Source organism: Phoca vitulina, unplaced genomic scaffold, assembly GCF_004348235.1.
Source record: "Phoca vitulina isolate PV1807 unplaced genomic scaffold, GSC_HSeal_1.0 scaffold43, whole genome shotgun sequence".
Taxonomy (NCBI): Eukaryota; Metazoa; Chordata; class Mammalia; order Carnivora; family Phocidae; genus Phoca; species Phoca vitulina.
In genome coordinates, this window is record NW_022589746.1 from 1,411,118 (window position 1) to 1,429,185 (window position 18,068).

Sequence of the window (18,068 nt, forward strand, 5' to 3'; positions counted from 1 at the left end):
AGTGAGTCTACTTTGGAACCGAGTCCAGGACACGGGAGCAAAGAGGCTCACGGTATGAATGCTGCTTCATACGTGTGTGAGAACAATGTGGGCAGGGTCAGGTGCGGACGCCCACGCACGTGGGAGCCTTGCACACTGGCCGTATATGCAAAAGTAGCTTGTTGCGGTGGCCTTAAATGATCACGCATCATGGTTTTGAGATTGGAGCACGTGGTTTTCTTGCCTGGCAGAAAAGGCCGCTCTATGTGGGTCCCTCTAGCACGGTGTGGTCAGTCGGAGCCCCAGATTGGGGCAGAAGGCTTCTCTCCCCTTCCCATCGCTCTTCCTTGTCCAAACAGGACACTCTCTCAGCTCAGGTCTGCAGGGAAAAAAGTCTTTTTAATATTAATTCTTATCTATTTGTAACTTTTCCCCAGAGCTATCTAGTAATGTGACAGCCGTGATGAGAAGGACCATAGAGGCCAAGGATTTCTTGGTTGTACTCTTCCGTGCCAGCCTCCTGTGCGTACATAATGCAGGTTACCGCGGTGACACGCCGCGTCCTTCTTGCTGGTCCAGCTCCAGTCTCTTCCTCCCGGGACCTGCCCGTGCTGCAGTTCTAACTCTGACTTTTGCTCTTTGACAATCTGTTTCTGTGAAAGATGAGAAGGCGAGTTCTGTTGGTTCAGTAAGCACCCACTGAGTGCCCGCTACCTGCAAATCCGGGCCTGGGTGCCAAGCGGGGAGATGGCCTGCTCTGCATCCCTGCCCCAGCTGCCGGCCCACCTTGGAGGACCTTCCTAAGTAGCCCTCCAAGCAGACAAGTGCACACAGAGTGATGCTGATGGAAAGGAAGCAAATCACAGCTCAAGGAGATTTATTTTGTTTCTAGTAACACCCGCCGGGCAGCAGAGGTCTGGATGGACGAATACAAAAATTTCTATTACGCAGCAGTGCCTTCTGCCAGAAACGTTCCTTATGGAAAGTAAGTGTCACTTGAGCCCTCTCGTGCTGCTTTACTTGGGATCCCGGGGGGTGGGGGGAGGCTGTGGTCATCCTGCACCCCACGAGCCATTCTGCTGCCAGAGTCGGGAACTGTCGCCCAGGTGCCAAAGCAGGGGCCTCTGCTCAAGGCCGGGCGAGGACCCAAGGCAGGAGGCGCATGGGAGGTGGGCCAGGGCTGCGGGGACAGGAGTGTGGACAGTCCAAGCTCCACCACCTGCCTCAATCCTCTTCTCAGCAGCAGCTTTCCAGATTTGATGTAGGGAGCTTGTCCATTCTTAAAATTGGTAAAGGAATCTTATTTCCCTCTCCTCCAGTATTCAGAGCCGATTGGAGCTCAGGAAGAAACTTAGCTGCAAGCCTTTCAAGTGGTACCTGGAAAATGTCTACCCAGAACTAAGGTAAGCCGCTGGGGATCGGGGTCTCGCTTTGTAAGGGCTTAGGAGCCACGGATGTCAGAGAGGCGGGGAGGCCCCGAAAAGTGACTAGTGAAGGTTGTGCCCCTGGCGAGAGGCCGGGAGCTGGGGCTCACCCCACAGCTGTCCCTAAGCACCCCTGAGAACGCGCTCCCTGAATGGTGGCCTCCTGCTGTGTGACCTTCCCATTCCCCACAGAGGCGGGAACGGTCCCAGGTGGCGCCTCGTTTAGTCATGCCCTGTTGGTGAGAGGACAGGGGCTAAGTGACAAGGGCTGTTGTCTCATGGGCTCTGTAAGCCGCCCGAGGAGCAGCGCCCAGCTCCCCTCCCACCCCACCCCGGTGTGCTCTCTGTGCCCTCCCTGCCCAGTGGGTGCCTCTGCCCGGCCTCCCTGTTCTGGCTCCGAGGGCCTCACCCTCCTCGCTCGTCTTGCCCTCGTGAGTGAGTGTCCGGAGCTGAGGTCAGTGCCGACCTGGGCAGAGACGGAACAGTAAATCCGCTACGCCACTCCCCTGCTTCCCTCCAGGAGACTTGCCGATGGCAGAAGTACTCTTCTGCATCTGCTCTCAACACCCGCTGTTCCATCTTAAATTAATGGGAGCTCTGCGTCCTAAGGGAGCACTTGAGACCCTCATCAGAGGGCCTGCAGGGCTGCGGGTTTCGGGACCCATCCGAACTTCATCTTCGTAAAGGGATTGCCGGACAATTTTGCTTTAATGCGGCACATTCCTTATTCTGCATGTCGCCCGAGCATTTCCCAGCGGGTCGCACACCCCCAACACGGGCCGTGAATGCCCACCATTATCCTTTGGGCTAACAGCTCCTTCAGAGCCCTTGTCCCAGAGATTTGTTTGAGAGTTAGAGAATGCGGCTTTGCCCCAGCGCTGCTCTTCACAGCCATCAGCCCCTGGAACTGTTTCCTGTGCCCTTCGAGAAGTGGTGTACGACATGGTGCCCCCGCCCCGAGGAGCGGGGAGAGCAGACGTTCTCCTCCCTCCGGCCCCTCTGTGACAGATGGCTTTCGCTGGGGCCTGCGAGCAGAGTTGGTCACCCGGGGGAGGCCCCTGGGCATTGTCTCTCTCCCCGCCAATGCGGTGCTTCTCACCAGGGCCTTGTGGCCCCGTAATGGTGCCCACTTTGCTTTTGCCGTCACGGTTGTCTGTGATTTGCCGGGTAATGATGCCAGACAGAGTGACATTAAATGCAGCTTCACCGTGAGGACGCCCATGATGTGGGGTGACATCGGGCCTGTGCCACGTCAGACCATATCCAGAGCATCGAGCACCACGGCAGCAGGCGAGTCTGCCTGCCCCCACCCGAGCCCGGCCAGGGAGACCCCGACCCAGTACTCGTGCTGTGTCTGCAGTAATCGCTGCCATTCGCTGGGCACCTCCTGCGCCAGGCACCGGGCTGCCCGTGCTCACGGTGAAACGTTGTATGGGACACGTGCGACAGTGCTGCTTTACAGGCACTGTGCGGAGGGGGGGGCTGAGGCTTGGGGGGGGTCCGAGAGATGACACAGCCAGTACGGGGCCCGGCCGGGCGCAGACTCGGGTCCAGGCCTGAGGCATGTGGCCCCCGCCCACTGTGCCCTGTTTCTGTTGGTCGCAGGCCGCCTGACAGAGCCACTCAAGTTCCCCCCTCTACTAGGTAAAGCTCAGATCCTAAGTCTGCTGGGAAGCTCAAGGCAACAGGATCTGACCTCAGGAATGGCTCTTCTAAAGAACTTCCAACAGGCCAACACTGAAGAGTATAGGAGCTTTTCCTTTCCAGAAACATTTTCCAGATAGGGAAAGAATGCTTCTCCAACTTGAAATCTTCACTTAGGGTTAGAAATCCAGGATGTGCGAGAGATGCCGCCCGGCTGACACAGGCCGCCTGTGGGAGGAGCGGTACGGGCCGGGGGGTGGGGCCTTCCTCTCGTGGTCCCTGCTGCCGGACATGGAATCACCGAGCAAGGGGGCGGGAGCCGGGGGGCCTGCGGAATTAAGCAGATGATTCTCCTCTTGCTTTCCAGGGTCCCTGACCACCAGGATATAGCTTTTGGGGCCTTGCAGCAGGGAACCAACTGCCTGGACACTTTGGGACATTTTGCTGATGGTGTCGTTGGAGTCTACGAGTGTCACAATGCAGGGGGGAACCAGGTATGTGAGGGGGTGGGCTTGAGCCCCTGGAGGCCCAGAGAGAGCACGGAGGGGGCCCTGAGCTTACAAGTCCTGGCTGCTGCCTTTCTCCTGTGACCCGGGATGTCTGAGGTAGCACCTGGCCCCAGCTGGTCACCCGCTAGCAGGCAGCTGCAGGCTCAGGTGGGATGCCCCAGATCTGGACAGACACGTGGAGCCTGCCGTCAGCCTCGGGCCAGGCTCTGCTACCGCAGCGAGGGGCGCAGTGGTTAACACTGACATCCAGCATCCCTCTGTCAAGGCAGGCCTACAGGGCTGGTGGCCTTCATCTCCTCCTCTTCCTCCTCCTCCTCCTCGTCTTCCTGCCACCCCTGTCGTCCCTTTGGCGTGTGCTCGTCCCCAAAGCACCTGTTCTGTGTCTGCCTCTGAGTCTGATCTCCAAGCATGCTGATAAACACCTGCCTGGGTCCCAGCTTAATAGGCACAGACTCTGTCGCTGCTACCAAAGTCATTATTGGTCCCTGCCTATTAGATAACACTGGCTTAGATAGAAAATATTAATAATTACTAGCTTCAGTCTGACACACATATACACACACAACTTGTCTTGGAAGCATAACACACACCCCCACCCCGAACTTCTGTCCTCATTGAAAACAAGACAGAGAAGTGAAGGCCTGTTAGGCCTAACCCATGGCCCACGTGTTCCAGAGGACAATGTTCTAGAAAGCAGTTTTCCCATAAGAAAATAATAGATATTTGTAAAATATGGGCTTTGTGCACAAAAAAGTTTGGGTAATGCTAGGTGCTCTTATCTCCTTGAAAATATGTCAAGCTCTCAGAGGACCTACAGTTTAAGTGTGGGCGTGGGGGGTTAACTCAGTGTATCCCAGATTTATTGAATCCCAGAACCTTCTTTAAATAGAACTATTTTTAAAAGAGGGCACCTGTTTTCCTGTAAAGTTGGTTCTGAGTCCCCCCCAGGGCATATCTAGGCAGACTGCAATCCCCAAATGCTTTGCCTCCTCTCTTCACTTGGTGATGTCATCTTAGCAGTTGCTTGGACCGGTGTGGACATCCTAAATTAGACAAGGGAGGGAGAGCCGGTTTCAGGCAGCGGCCAGGGCGTGCATGCCGCACCCGGGCCCCCAGGGTCTCACCTCTGTCCTCGGAGCACAGCCCCTGGCTCCTGTGCGTGCTCCCCAGGGAGAGGCTAGGAGCTTTGGGTGAGCACACACAGCCGGCCTCAGGGTGTAGCCTGACTTGTGGATTCTGAGTATTTCAACCTATGATAGGTGGGTCCCTAGATGTGAGGAGTTGGCTGGAAGGAGGAGCTATAAGGAGGGAGGGAAGAAGGAGAGGAGGAGGGAAGATTCAAGTCCAGCCGAGTTTGTTGGGTGCGGACAGGAGGGAGGGAGGGCGCCGTGCCTGCCAGGAGTGTCTCTATGTCCTTGTCAGGCCTTTGGTCTGACGCACTGAAATTCACTGTGGCCCCACTTCCTGCTGGGGACCGTGTGGGTGTGGTTCTGTCCCCCAGCGATGCACACAGCAGTGGCGATGCGGGGCCATGTGGTGCAGGTCTGACTGCGTGGAACCGTGCAGGGACGAAGCGTGAAGGGGTCTGGGGCTTCGGTGTGAGGTAGGGAGGCTGAGGGCGCAGGGAGAGGCGGGGGTTTTTATCTGTTTGTGGCCAAGCCAGAATGAAAATACTTAAGTGTTGCCTTCCAAAAAGTGAAGCTTTGGGAAGACAGGAAACGCAGTGCATCTAATGAGTCTCCAGGAGCTCAGTTTAATCTGCGTCAGAAAGGCGGTGCTTCGGGGTCTAGTAAGCCCCAGGGTGCTTCTGGTCTTGGTGGCAGAAATTCAGAAATTGGCTGCTGCACGTGGAGCTGGGTGAAGGGTGAAGCTCGCCTTCCGTCTGCATGTTACAGTTCAGAGATGCGGCCCCGAGTTATCTACCTTCTGTATTGTTAGACTTCGTCTGATTCCAAGTTAGCCTCACCGCCCTCCCCCATTTAATGACCGGGGTTTCCCTCGGTCACATTTGCAACGTTCTGATGATTCAGTGACCGTTAGAGGGTCAGTCCTTCATATTTTAGCAGCTCTACCGGGCAGTGAGAAGTCTGACTCTGTGCATTTGAAAAGTACATACGTATGGCGGCTGTAGTGAAGGATTTCCCGGTGCTCCGCACCCTGCCCTCTCCGGTCTCAGGCACCCGCTTCTGTCCTGGGCTCTGTGCGTGGCTCTTGTGCGCTCAGCATGGCCTTGGGGATGGATGGCACCTTGTACTGCACAGCTGGTAATAAAGCCAGTGGCCACCAGGTAGCAGGCTGCCATGGCCTGGGTAGTCGTGCCCCCCCCCACCCCCACCATGAGGGCTGGTGGCTGTGGCTCTGGATCCCCGGATCCTGCCTGCAAGCTGGTCTCTGAGCCCACGAGCCCTGCTCTGCAAGCCCACGGGGAGGCTGAGCATCCTGGCCTGCCCAGTGCATCACTGCTTTCCACCTGTCTCCCCTGCAGTTTTTCATAGCACCCCCTTTTTGTCTCAAAGGTGTCCTGGTTGTAGTCACCATGGTTATAGGCACGGGAGCTCGTTGATGATGAGCTGCTCTCAGGATGCCATTCTGGGGGGAGGAGGAGATTGGGACGGTGTCGGAGGCCCCCCAGAGGTGGCTGCTCCCAGCTGTGCGCACAGGTGACCGTGCTGGGCCGCGACCCTACCAGGCTTGGGCTGTCCCTGTGCTGGGCTTGGGGCTGTCGGCGAGAGCGTGCAGCATGGCCTGTGCAGAGCAGTCCGTTCCCTCTCTTTTCCCTTTTGCTGTTGGGAGACCGTTGCTGTTCTCACACTGGGGCGGGGAGAGCTTGCCCTCCTCCCTGCAGATGTCTGCTGAGTGCCCCCTGGGCCAGCCGCTGCATGCTCAGGGGTCCTAGCCAGGAGGACCCGGCCCTGCCTGCCCAGTGAGCCCTTCCCCCGTGGTTTTGTGCTGGAATCACCCTGAGAGCTCTCCGGAAATTCTGATGCCGGGTCCCCTGCCCAGAAAGCCTGCTTTCATCAGCCTGGGGCCGCAGAGCACTGGGCTTTGTGAAAGCTCCCGAGGTGGGTGATTCTAAACGAGCAACTGCACAGTGAGGGTTTTCTAGCAGGGGAGGCCACACCAGTGCGGGAACGGCAGTGTGACCACGTGGTGTACCTTCACCCACATACCGGGGACCACGTTCCTCCATGGACCAGCCTGCGGCCCGGAGAGCTGCCTTCTAGATCAGCACCGTCCAACTGTGCTTTGTTTGCTGAAAATGTTCCAGATCGGCACCATGCAGTCCAGTTCTCACCGACCCCATGTGGCCACAGAGCACTCAGAATGTAGCTAGTGTGACTGAGGGTGTCAGGTGTTCATTCACTTGACTCAGCAGGTGCATAGTTTGGCCACCATGCTGGCGAGCGTGGGTCTGGAGGCGGCGGGAAGCCAGGGCTCGTGCCTACTGGTGCAGATGTTCCGTGAGTAAGTCCCGTCCCAGCTGATGGAAAGCGATGCTGTTTTGAGTGGTGTGCCACATGGGTGAGAAATGAGAGGGTAAATAACGTTTCCTAACTGCAAATAGGGTCCCATGCTCTGAACGAGTACGGTTTCTTATCTGGTTTCTGGCGGAGCCTCAGCAGACACACAGAAAATGGGAAAATTAATGGCCGTGCTCTTTTTAAGAGTGGCAGCTCAAAAAAGCAATTCTTAAATATTTATGAACTTTATTTTACAAATTCAGATCATTGAAATGCAACAGAAGAACAAAGTGGCAGCCAGCTCTGTTGTTTGCACAGTTGAATTAGTTTTCCTGGAATTCAGTGTAAAGTCTGCTTTAAAATAATTAAGCACACAATAGGAAGAAGGTTGTAGAAACATTCGTACGTGAGCTTTCACTGGGTATCTGCAACCCTTCCAACATCTCTTCAACACCTGCTTCCAAGAAGCATCTAGAATCTTGCCCACGAGTGGGGGCGGGTTGGTGCCATTCCTTCACGTGAGCCTCGCTGTGGGTGTGATGCGTATCTGAATGCATGAAAGACGGGGTGCATGAGCTCCTTCCTGGGACCTTTTGGCCCCGAATTCTGCCCTGATGTACAGGTGATGCTGAGTGCCCGTTGGCGCCTCAAAGGCACCAGCTGTGGAGGGACAGCACCATGGAAGGTTGGGATTGACCCTCAGGGGCGGTGTGGTGCCCTTCCCAGAGAATGCTCTGCAGAGCTCACTGCCAGGAGCTGCCAGTGGGGACAGGTGGGGACAGGGCTCCGTGCTCTCAGGTTTGAGAGATGCTAAGGAAAACAGTCCGAGCACGTTCTGCTAGGCTCAGCATTCCAGAGCCGTGAGGAGCCTATGTGTGACTTTGCAGAAAGAAACGTGGCCCAAATTCACTGTTTCCCAAACTTACTTGACCTGAAACTAACTTTTCATAGAATCCCTCATGGAGCACACTTTGAGAAACACTCATTAAAAGGTGAGAACATTGAAGCCAAGGAAAAGGAGGGGACTGGCCCCAGTCTGCCTCCCTGCTAGGAGAGAAGGAAGCCGTGAACAGGCTAAGGGCCTTCTCCAGTCCCTAGATGGGCTGCCTATCTAGGGCAGACCATCTGTTCCAAGGTGACCGAGGTGCTGAATAGTGAGGCTTCTTTAAAAGATCATTTATTCCCTCCCTTACCTCTGTCCCCTGAGAACAGGAAAAAAAAAAAAAAAAGAAAAAGAATTTCTCCATAGCACTTCGTAGCGCCTAAAGTTACATAATACATTTATTCATGGGTGAGGCATTCTCCCCACTGGAGAGCCAGCCCCGTGAGGTCGGGGCCTTGACTGTCTGTTCACCGCCATGGGCTGGGCCCTGGGAGAGCACCTGAGACACTGCAGGGCGCCGTGGACGGTCGCTGGAAGGATGGCTGAGTCGTAGCAGCTTTCCTGGGCAGATAGCAGAAAGGGACACGGTGGTAGGGAGTGTGTCCAGGTGGAATTCTGGGTTGGAAGACGCTTGGCTGCTTCTGGATCCTCAGGGCTCACTTGGGTATTTACCCCTTTGAGAGAGTCAGGTCCTAGAGTGAAGGTCGGAAGCTACCTCCTCCTGTCCCACCCGTGGCCCCGCCCAGAACCTTCTGCCTGGGGCCTCGCTCACCCATCTTCTCCATTCTCTGGCTTCCTGCCCTTTTAAGACTGTCTTATTTAGCACTCAGAATAAATGGTTGTGCTCTCAGCCCTTAAGGGGTGTGTGTGCATGTGTGTGTGTGTGTTTCTATTTGATCATGGCTCAGTTTTCCCATCTGTAAATGGGGGTAATAACAGCCTCTCGTGGGGCATACAGTGGTTCCCAGTACACAGTAGGCGCCTGGTATTAGCACAAGGGGTGTGTGTGTAAGTACACAGATTTAGGGATCTCAGACCTTTGTGAGCATCAGCCAGTCAACTCACTGCTCAGTAGTAAGGTTACGTGCTGCATATTTTGCTTAAATGGGCCATGTATAATTTATCATTTTCACACATTACAATCCACATTCATAAAGGCTGTTTCCAAACCACACCTGCAGGGGGGCAGAGTCTTTCCAAAATAATGCAGGTGGAAAAGTCGACCCTGAACTGTCTATCTTGGGGGATCCACGCATGGGCCACTTTGTTTCCAGGTCACCTTTCGTGGTAGAAAACTGGGTGTGGCGCTCAGATTTGCACCAGGGGCTAAAATAGTTCACACTGTTTATCTTAGTTACTCGTGTTCTCAAAGCCCTTTCGTCACATCAGTCGGTGAACTTGATGCTACGCTGGGAGGCTCCCCCTGGCACCCCCAGGTGGAGATTTGCCCTTCGGTAAGAAGTCGTTTGTCGGCCCTGCGTTGGCTGGGGGCTCGGAGTCTCCACTTAGCAGCATGACCCTTTCCCTCTCGGGGCCCCGTCACTCACAGCCCTGCGCGTGGCGCGGCCCTGACCTCCGCTGTTGTGCTCCAGGAATGGGCCTTGACGAAGGAGAAGTCGGTGAAGCACATGGACTTGTGCCTGACGGTGGTGGACCGGGCGCCCGGCTCTGTCATAAAGCTGCAGGGCTGCCGAGAGAACGACACCAGACAGGTAGGGCGCCCCTGCCCCTCAGTCCGGCCTTCCTGTGCCCCTCCCCCACTGCGGCCTTGACTGCAGCGCTGCTTTGTCCCATCCCGCTGCCCTGTCGGACCTCGGCTCCGGCTGTCCGCCGTCTCCCGCCGCGCCGGGAGCTCCTGGCACACAGCAGGCGCTCCGTGAATCCCGTGCTGGGTGAGCGTGCGGTCGGGGCGTTCGTGCTCCGTGCGGGCTGTGGGCGCTCAGAAGGCCCTGTGCCGCCCACGTGCACCGGCTCTGGGCAGCGTGCCTTCTGGCCTGTCCCCTGTGGGCGGCTCCACCGTAAGTTCCCCCATCCCGGGTTATGTCGTTCCATAACTTCTTTTTTTCTTTAAACATTTATTCATCTATTTTAAAGAGACAGAGAAAGCATCAGCAGGGAGAGGGGCAGAGGGAGAGGCAGAATCCCAAGCCAACTCCCCGCTGAGCATGCAACCCAACCCCGGGCTCGACCCCACGACCCCGAGATCAGGACCCAGCCGAAATCACGGGTCGGAGGTCGGACTGAGCCACCCAGGGCCCCCTTCCGTACCTTCTCGATTGATCTCTTTATATCTGGGCCTCACCCTCTAGCCACACAGGAGAGGAAGGGGCCTCATTTGTATGTTCAGCTCCTACGAAGGTGTGTAAGCACCTTCTCCAGGCTGAGGGCCTCGGTAGGGGCTCCCAGCACCTCCAGGTGCAGGTAAGCAGTGCTGCTGGTCCCTTCTTTAGAAGCTTCTTTGTAGCAGCCGCTCGTACATGGGCATCCTGAAAGTGTTTGGTGATGCCTGTGAACGCGGGAGAGGCCCGGGGGCCGGGGCCGTGCACGTGTGCGTCTGAGGGCTGGGCGGGATGCCTGGAACCCCATCACGTTCTGCCTCATCAGACCCCGTGTGTGGAGGCACAGACCTCAGGCCCGGGAGCGGGGAGGCACAGCCGGCTCACGGCTTCTGCACAGAATTGCGGAAGCCCCGGGGGCCAAGCAGGGGTGCGGCAGCGGCCAGGCACGCCGGGCAGAGAACTTGGCCCAGGCGCGGGGCCCACTGAGAAGTCAGCGAAACACTGACCTACAAATAAGTACTAGAAAAGAAAGCGAGGTTCATAACCACATCACCAAAGGGAGCTGTTTTCATTCTGTTTCATTTCATTCTGTGCTGGTAAACCCACAGCCCTGAAGGAAAGATCTCTATTTCTTAAGCCGGTGGTCTGATGTTGCTTATTTCTGATGACATTCTCATTCTTTCCATGCCACCGGATGTTTCAAAGAAAAATTGCGTGTTCTTACTTACTCATTAAATATTTTTGCTTTTTAAATTTATAAAAATGCTAAATGAGTATAAAAGTTCAAGCAGATGAGACCTTATACACACACTCTCTCTCTTTCAAGTATCTGTGTGTATATATTACTTTTTCCAAACAGTTCGGATTGTTTTTACCTTCTCTGACATAAGCCCCCGTGGTAACTTGGAGGCAAGCCCTTTCTTGAGCCATGGGGGAGTGGTGACTAGTGTCAGAAATAGAAATGCAGTCACGAAAGGACCTTCCAGCGTGCCAACGAGTGGAGACTGGCTTATCCTCGTACAATCTCTTTTTATGAGATAGACGGGTGTAGAGAAACTGAGGCACAGAGCCTACCAGAGCCAGGAGCCTGAGTGGGCTTCTAGTCCAAGACGGATTTCACCAAAGGGGAGGCTGAGACCCACAGAGTCAGCGCCTCCTCTCCAGTGTCACCTGGGAGGACCGAGGCCGGGACCAGGTGCCTGGCTTAGATCCCGGTTGTCGGGAAATGCTTGCATCTGTCCATCCCTGGCCTGCTCGTGGGGTGCCCCCTGTCCCCTATGCTGCAGACCCCCAGCCTGGTTTCTGATGGACACTTAATCTCTGGAGGAGTTCAGTAGGAGTTTGCCTTGTTTCCAGAGCTGACAGGCGTCCCTGGTGCCATCCCAGTTCTTGGGAAGCATAACTGATGCCCCCGAGAGGCTCACAGCACGGGGTGGAAACATCCTGCAAACAGCTCTTCTGACCCCGAGACTTCGCCCGGTGCAGAGCCGTGTGGGGGCTGTTTCAGTAGAGCCTCGATGGCCCAGAAGTCTGACCCATGATTAGAGCCAGAGCTGGAGTTTGGTTATTTTTTTTTTTAAAGACCTTGCATTTAGCTGAGGCTTTGACACCTGACAGGCAGAGCCCCTCCAGAGAGGGGAATCAGATTCCATTCATTCCACATTCTTTGTCAGGCCTGATTCCTGGCCACTCAGAGCGACACAGGGCTGTCAGCTGCGCATACACACTTTCCATGACAATGGAGGAGACCAGCGTGAGGACTGACTGACAGCCAGGGAACCGGAGAGGAGGGATGATGGGCAGGCAGCAGTGACCTCCCCGTGCTCATCTGATTGCGCTGACTTTCACTGTTGGCAGAAGCTCCAGGTTAGCGGGCGGCCTGAATGAGTATCATAGGGTCCTTACGAGAACATCCCAGCCTCCTGTTCTTGTGCAGAAGGCCGGCTCTCGGGGCGCCGGGGCCTTCTGCCTCACTCTGCCTCCTTCCCCTCCCCATCCATTTGCCCTTTGAGAGGAGGCTCCTCAGCTAATTTGATCTCAAAGCTGCACCGTCTTGCCAGTTGGAGTATTTGGTTTCCAGGCACGTCTGTGGGTCGTGTTTTGTGTGCATTTGCAGAGTCAGAGGGGAAAGGAGGCAGGAGGAAGAGAATGCAATTCCGCGGTGTCAAAAGGATTTGCAAAAATACTTACGGAAAGGAGCTTTAGTGCACACAGTGTAAAAAATTAATTAGAATCACAGACTATATTAATGAAGGGAGAGCTTTTGGGAGAAAAAAGTATGATAGTATTTTTTCTTTTAAAGAACAAACATTAGAGATTTTTACATGGGGGTGAACAACGGGGTGAGGGGGCCTCAGACTTCGTTTAGGCTAGGCTGTGGGCTTTGTTTTCTTGTTTGGTTGGTTGATTAGTTAGTTGATTGGTGAGTTGGTTGGTTGGCTGATTGAATTTAGTTAGCTGGTTGGTTGGGGTTGGGTTGGTTGATGGGTTTGGTCTTGGTGGGGGAAGGGTGTCCACACTCGAATAAGGAGACATTATACCCTGTGCTTTACAAGAGTCACATTTGGAACTGAGCAAATACTGCTTGGTCCCTGCTGCGCAGAGCACTGGGGGCCCCCAGGGTGGCTGAGACAGGTTTCTCACACCCACCAAGGAGCTCACAGACTAGTAGAGAAAATCACACAGTATAGAAACGGGTTCCTCAACATGATATTCTGTCCACTCAGGCATCTCTTTCCCTCTCGTTTGACCTGACACCATTCCCCTAGTTTAATTGAGCCTAAGGACCTAAGTGGGAGCGTGGAGGTGCCCAGGCCACGGGCTCCGGGCAGGGCTGCCTTCCACTAGCCAGGGGCAGGATTGGGGTCCTCTCTGAGCTGGCTCAGCTTCCTGGGGCTCCTTCCTGGAGGTGAAATAGCATCAGAGGAGGCCTTCTTGTGGATGAATGCACGTTGCCGACAAGAGACTCCCTACCTCAAGTCCTTGCCCTGATGACCGAGGACGGGCAGGTGCCCAGAGCACTGGTGCTTGGATGAGGGGACAGCCAAAGGAGGGAAGAGGGCAGGGCACACGGCCCCTAGCAGCCCAGAAAGGAGGTTTTGAGTTGCAAACCAAGGCAGAGAGCATAGGTTTCTTTCCCTGGACGCTCAGCTGGCCCTGGAGCTGCTTTGTCTTGGGGCAGTGGGTAACTCCTCCGTTATGATCAGAACCCCACCCCTCACCCCCACCCCCACCCCCCAAACCCCCGGCCCCCCCCACCAAAAAAAAAAAAAAAGGCTTGGTTTTTTTTGTTTTTAGTGTAGCTAGGAGACGCTGCAAATGGATGTGTACTGTGCGGTTTTGTGTGTGCCGTGATCGTAAGGCACTCTCCTGTCTCCTGCAGAAGTGGGAACAGATCGAGGGCAACTCCAAGCTGCGGCACGTGGGCAGCAACCTGTGTCTGGACAGCCGCGCGGCCAGGAACGGGGGCCTGAGCGTGGAGGTGTGCGGCCCCGCCCTGTCTCAGCAGTGGAAGTTCACGCTCAACCTGCAGCAGTAGGCGGAGCCCGCCGCGCCGCACCAGCCCGGCCCCCGCGCCGGCTGAGTCTGGAGGTCACGTTCTTGATTACGTTTCTTAAACTTTCTGCGAAACTATATACCTCAGTATTCCATCATGGTCTGAAAGTCGGAGAACTTGTGCGAGGCACGGGGCCTGGGCGCACACCGAAGAGGCCCGGAAGAGAACCGCTCTCCTCGCCCCCCAGGAGGCGGCCAGGCCCCTCCTCCGAGGCCGCGGCCGCCCGCCCCCAGCGACACCCCCCCCCCGCCCCCCAGGACGGCCAAGGCGCCGCCCCAGCGCGGACCAATGCGGGGCAGGGAGGGCGGAAGGGGGGGCCGTTGCTGCGTCACCCCGAGGAGAACTCTTTTGAAATCTCCATTTTTGATCCCATCGAAATCACGTCTGGTTTCCACAACAGCGAACCGAGTCATTTTGCAGGTTTACGTTGTATTCCCCTGTCCCTGCTCCTCTGTTCCCAGCTGTCTTCCCAGCACAGACCCCCTCTTCCACGTGACGTCCTTGCTCTATTTGAATATGAACTTTTCTATGGTGGGACACTAAATATAAATATATATAAAGAAAGAATGTACGGTCAGTTCCCTATGGTTTCTGTAGGTTGTCCTCATCTTGTAAATTGCCCACACAAGTTAGTTAACAGCCAGAAGGAAGAGGGAGGGGGCCCTTGGGGGGGTGGGGAAGGCGGGCTCTGTTGCCCGCCCGGAACCCCATCAGTGAGCAGGTGCTACGGGGCCGCTCGGGGCTTCCCTGTCGCTGGGCTTCAGGAGGCTAGGGGTCCTGGGTCGGGGGGGGGGGTGCGGACTGCCAGCCTCAGCCCGGGCACCTCTGTCGGCTTCAGCTTGGGAGTCACTGCTAAGTGTCGGCATCCACCTTCTGTGCCCTTGGTATCTGGAAACCTGGATGGGCTACTTATTTTGACAGACATTACTTTGGGTCTTTTTGAATTAAATTTCTTTTCTCTTAGGGAAAAAACAAAAACCCAGGAGCCTCCCAGCTCCCAGTAGGCGACAGTAGGAAGCTGTCCTAGGCTGGCATTGGGCGAATCGTGAGTGTCCCGTGAGCTGGTCCCTGGGCTCTGGAATCTGGCCTGCCCACACCGTCCCTCCCAGGCCCAGGCGCCTGCTTTGGGTCATGGGGCATTGGGTCAAGAGTTGGGAGGGGCGGAAACCATCCAATGCCTGATCAGCTGACATGGAGGATTCTGGACACAACACAGGAGGCATGTGCGTTAGGAAGCAGAGATCAGTATAACCACAAGCCAGTTAGGAACTAAGTTGTGACAGGAAGAGGTGCCCAGGAATGTCCCTGCAGAGCCCCCCTTGCCTTTGCAGTGGCCCCGCGTGCTGTGACAGGGCAGTCCCCGGCCCCCTACGGAGTGGCCCTCCCGCACACATGCGATCTCACAGAGGCTGGCCACCCCAGGCCACCCCTAGCTGCTGCGGAGTGGGACGTGCGTCAGAGATGCACATCCTCAGGCCCCTTCGGGGAGGGCCCGGGGGGTCACAGAGTGAGAATTGGCCCCAGAAGATTTTGCGAAGTGCCACTCTGTTCCCTACCCATTTCTTCTAGGCAAGGGGACGCTATTGGTCTTTCTTCCTTCGCTGCAAAAGGCCCACGTGTGTTTGCTCTAGGTCACCGGGATCGGGTGTAGAGGCGTGGCTCAGGGACTGTCCTGTGGCTTCCTTTTTGCCCTCTGCCCAGCAACCGGATGTACCTTCAGTGGACAGGGAGGCCATAGCTGGATTACCTGTGCACACCTGTGTCTTCAGAGGCTGGTCTTGACTACAGGGAGGCCCCGGGAAGAGGGCCAGGTACCTGTGCAAGGCCGTTGAATGCAGGTGGGGCAGGAGGAACCAGACTCAGCCCGAGCACCTGGGTCCCATCATAAGGCCCTGTCCCCTGTGAGCCACTGCCAGTGTTTGCAAAAAATACCCCATGGCAAGCAAACAAATTTGGCTTTGATATAAAACAAATTCGAGTCAGGTTCTTGATGAGTCCTTCCCCCACATACCCCCGCCCCACCCAGAACTCTCATCGAGCTTGTACCATCGGGACGGGCCCACCCGGCCCCTTCTGGGGTCGCTCCCCGTCCCTGAGCTGGGGGTGGGGGGGCAGCTGGCGGCCTCCGACCCCGTGGGGGGGCGTTGTGAGCAGAAGTGGGGCTGGGAGGGCTCCCTGGAGGTGAGCTATGTTTACAAGACAACAGTGTGCCAAAGTGACTTACTGCGGTTGCATTATTTCTTAGTCATCGGGACGACCCCACCCTCTCACTCCTGTTTTTACAAGTACAGATTCTTTCCTAAGAGCCCTTTGAGCAAAGCGTGGCGAAGCTAGTTGTCCTCTCTGTGGTGGTCTTTCTTATGTCTTCATCAAAGCTAAAATGATGGTCTCTGTGAGTATGTTTTGCAAATTCAAAATATAGTTTGGTAATTTTTTTTCCAGTTGATTTTTAAAAAGAACTGCTGTACAGAGCTTGTACTTTGTCCATTTTATAGATGGAAACCATCCTTGAAAATTGTTTAACTTAAATAAAGAGAAGATACTTTATAGATAATGCTCTCGGCGGTGGCTGTGGTCGTCCTTGGTGCTTTAGCGGAGGGGGTGACTAGCGTTTGAGGGCAGGGGAGACCGTCTGTCCTCTCTGGGGGCCCTGCTCAATGACCATTCCTTATCGCACTTTTATTTTATTTACTTATTTTTTTTATCGCACTTTTAAAAAGCACTCGCTTTTTACTGCTCTGCCCTCGTGCTGTTTATTCTTATTTGTCATACTAACCATTATCGTTTGTGGGGTGTTGATGATGTGCCAGGCACCGCGCCAAGCCCTGGAAGGCGTTCTCCCCACCCACTCACGGTACCTGCGAGACAGTGTGACGGGCTGCCTTTCCCAGCTGGCCGGGGAGCCTGCCGCTTGAAGCCCTTCACCTCCTCAAGGTCAGGGGCTAACCTGCTCAAGGTCACGCCACTCCTGAGTGCTCACCTGGAGTCAGCCCTCGGCACTCAGGGCCTGCACCCCAAACCACGGTGGGGGGAAGGGGCAAATATTTTCACAGCTTTTACGGTATTTAAGATCCATATACTTGTTTGCCAGTTATCGGGGGCTTCCCAGTGCTATCTGAGGCTGGCTGAGGTCCTTCCCCTTATCCTCAGCCTTTTAAAATGCCTGCCTTTGAAAAACCCCACAGGCATATCAAGAAAACACTACAGTGGCCTATTCCTTATTTGGCAGTTTGGATGGGGACTGGGTGCCGGGAGGGGCCCTGAAAACACTGGCCCGGACAAGGTGTTTTCATGTTCCAGAGACCACATTTCTGCGTCCTCTTGCCCCCATTATCTGAGACAACCAAAAACAAGGTTCTCCTGCCGTGAGAAAGAGAGCTCTTAGCATAATTGTGCAGTGTCCCTCAGAGTGCTTTAGGAATGTGTGTGTGGGCCGGGGGGGGGGGGGGGGGGGGGGGGTTTGGGCGGGGGGGGGGGTTGGGTGTGGGGGAGGGGGGGGGGGGGGGGGGGAGTCCTGCTTTGGCATCAGGGAAAAGTTTATTTATTGAAAAACTCTGTGTGGTCCTCACCATCCTGAAGACCCAGCAGGGGAGGAAATGTTCAACACCAAGCAAGAGGACAGGTGCTCTGCAGGCTCCGAGTGGGGGCTTTGCAGAGACGCGACTGGGTAGTCAAGTCAGGTGTGGACTCCCAAATGCTCTGGAAGGAGTTTCGGCTGATGCAGGGGGAGGGGTGCTCTATGAGCTCTGGACTGGAGCGGAGAGGATCAGATTTGCAACATTTTTTATAGTAAAGTGTGTAACCTGACTCAGCTATTTGATTCTGCAGTACATTCCACATTTTTAAAAAATATTCAGCCAGAAAAATAAAATCTCGTCTCATGCTCTGTTCTGTCCATGGACCTACCTAAAAGAAAAAAAGAAAATTCTCTTCTTAGACCAATTTATTACTATTCCTAACCAGTTTACTAATAATACAATGTGTAGGTATTTGATTTTCTGTATTATGCGTGCTGCAAATGATACACATCGTTTCCAAAAAACAGTAGGGCCGGAGGGTCCCAAAGCAGTAATGAGAGATGGCTCAGCAGTCCCCGCCTGAGCCCCTGGGGGCCCGGACCCCAGCCTGGGGCGCCCGCAGTGGGACAGGGCTGCAAAATAGACCATCGTGGGCCTCACCCCACGTTACACCCGCAGGGGAGCCAGACTTTGAACCAGACCTTGAACGCAGTTATGAGAATAAAGACCGCCTCAACAACGGCGCCGGCCGCCTCGGTGCTGCGTGGAGAACAGTCTGGGGGCGGGGTCGCCAGCCGAGGGCCCACACGTGACAC

General features: G+C 55.4%; 1 protein-coding gene across 1 annotated transcript in view; it reads left to right on the top strand.

Annotated features, from left to right (window-relative positions):
- Nucleotides 1-16,289, top strand: part of GALNT2 (polypeptide N-acetylgalactosaminyltransferase 2) — a 183,429-nt gene extending 167,140 nt beyond the window's left edge. Inside the window, exons 12-16 of the mRNA XM_032430382.1 lie at nucleotides 872-964; nucleotides 1,299-1,382; nucleotides 3,415-3,541; nucleotides 9,493-9,612; nucleotides 13,562-16,289. Coding sequence (XP_032286273.1) covers nucleotides 872-964; nucleotides 1,299-1,382; nucleotides 3,415-3,541; nucleotides 9,493-9,612; nucleotides 13,562-13,717 — 580 coding nt within the window. The 3' untranslated portion in view covers nucleotides 13,718-16,289. The remainder of the gene's footprint in view (nucleotides 1-871; nucleotides 965-1,298; nucleotides 1,383-3,414; nucleotides 3,542-9,492; nucleotides 9,613-13,561) is intronic.
- The last annotated feature ends 1,779 nt before the right edge of the window (nucleotides 16,290-18,068 follow it).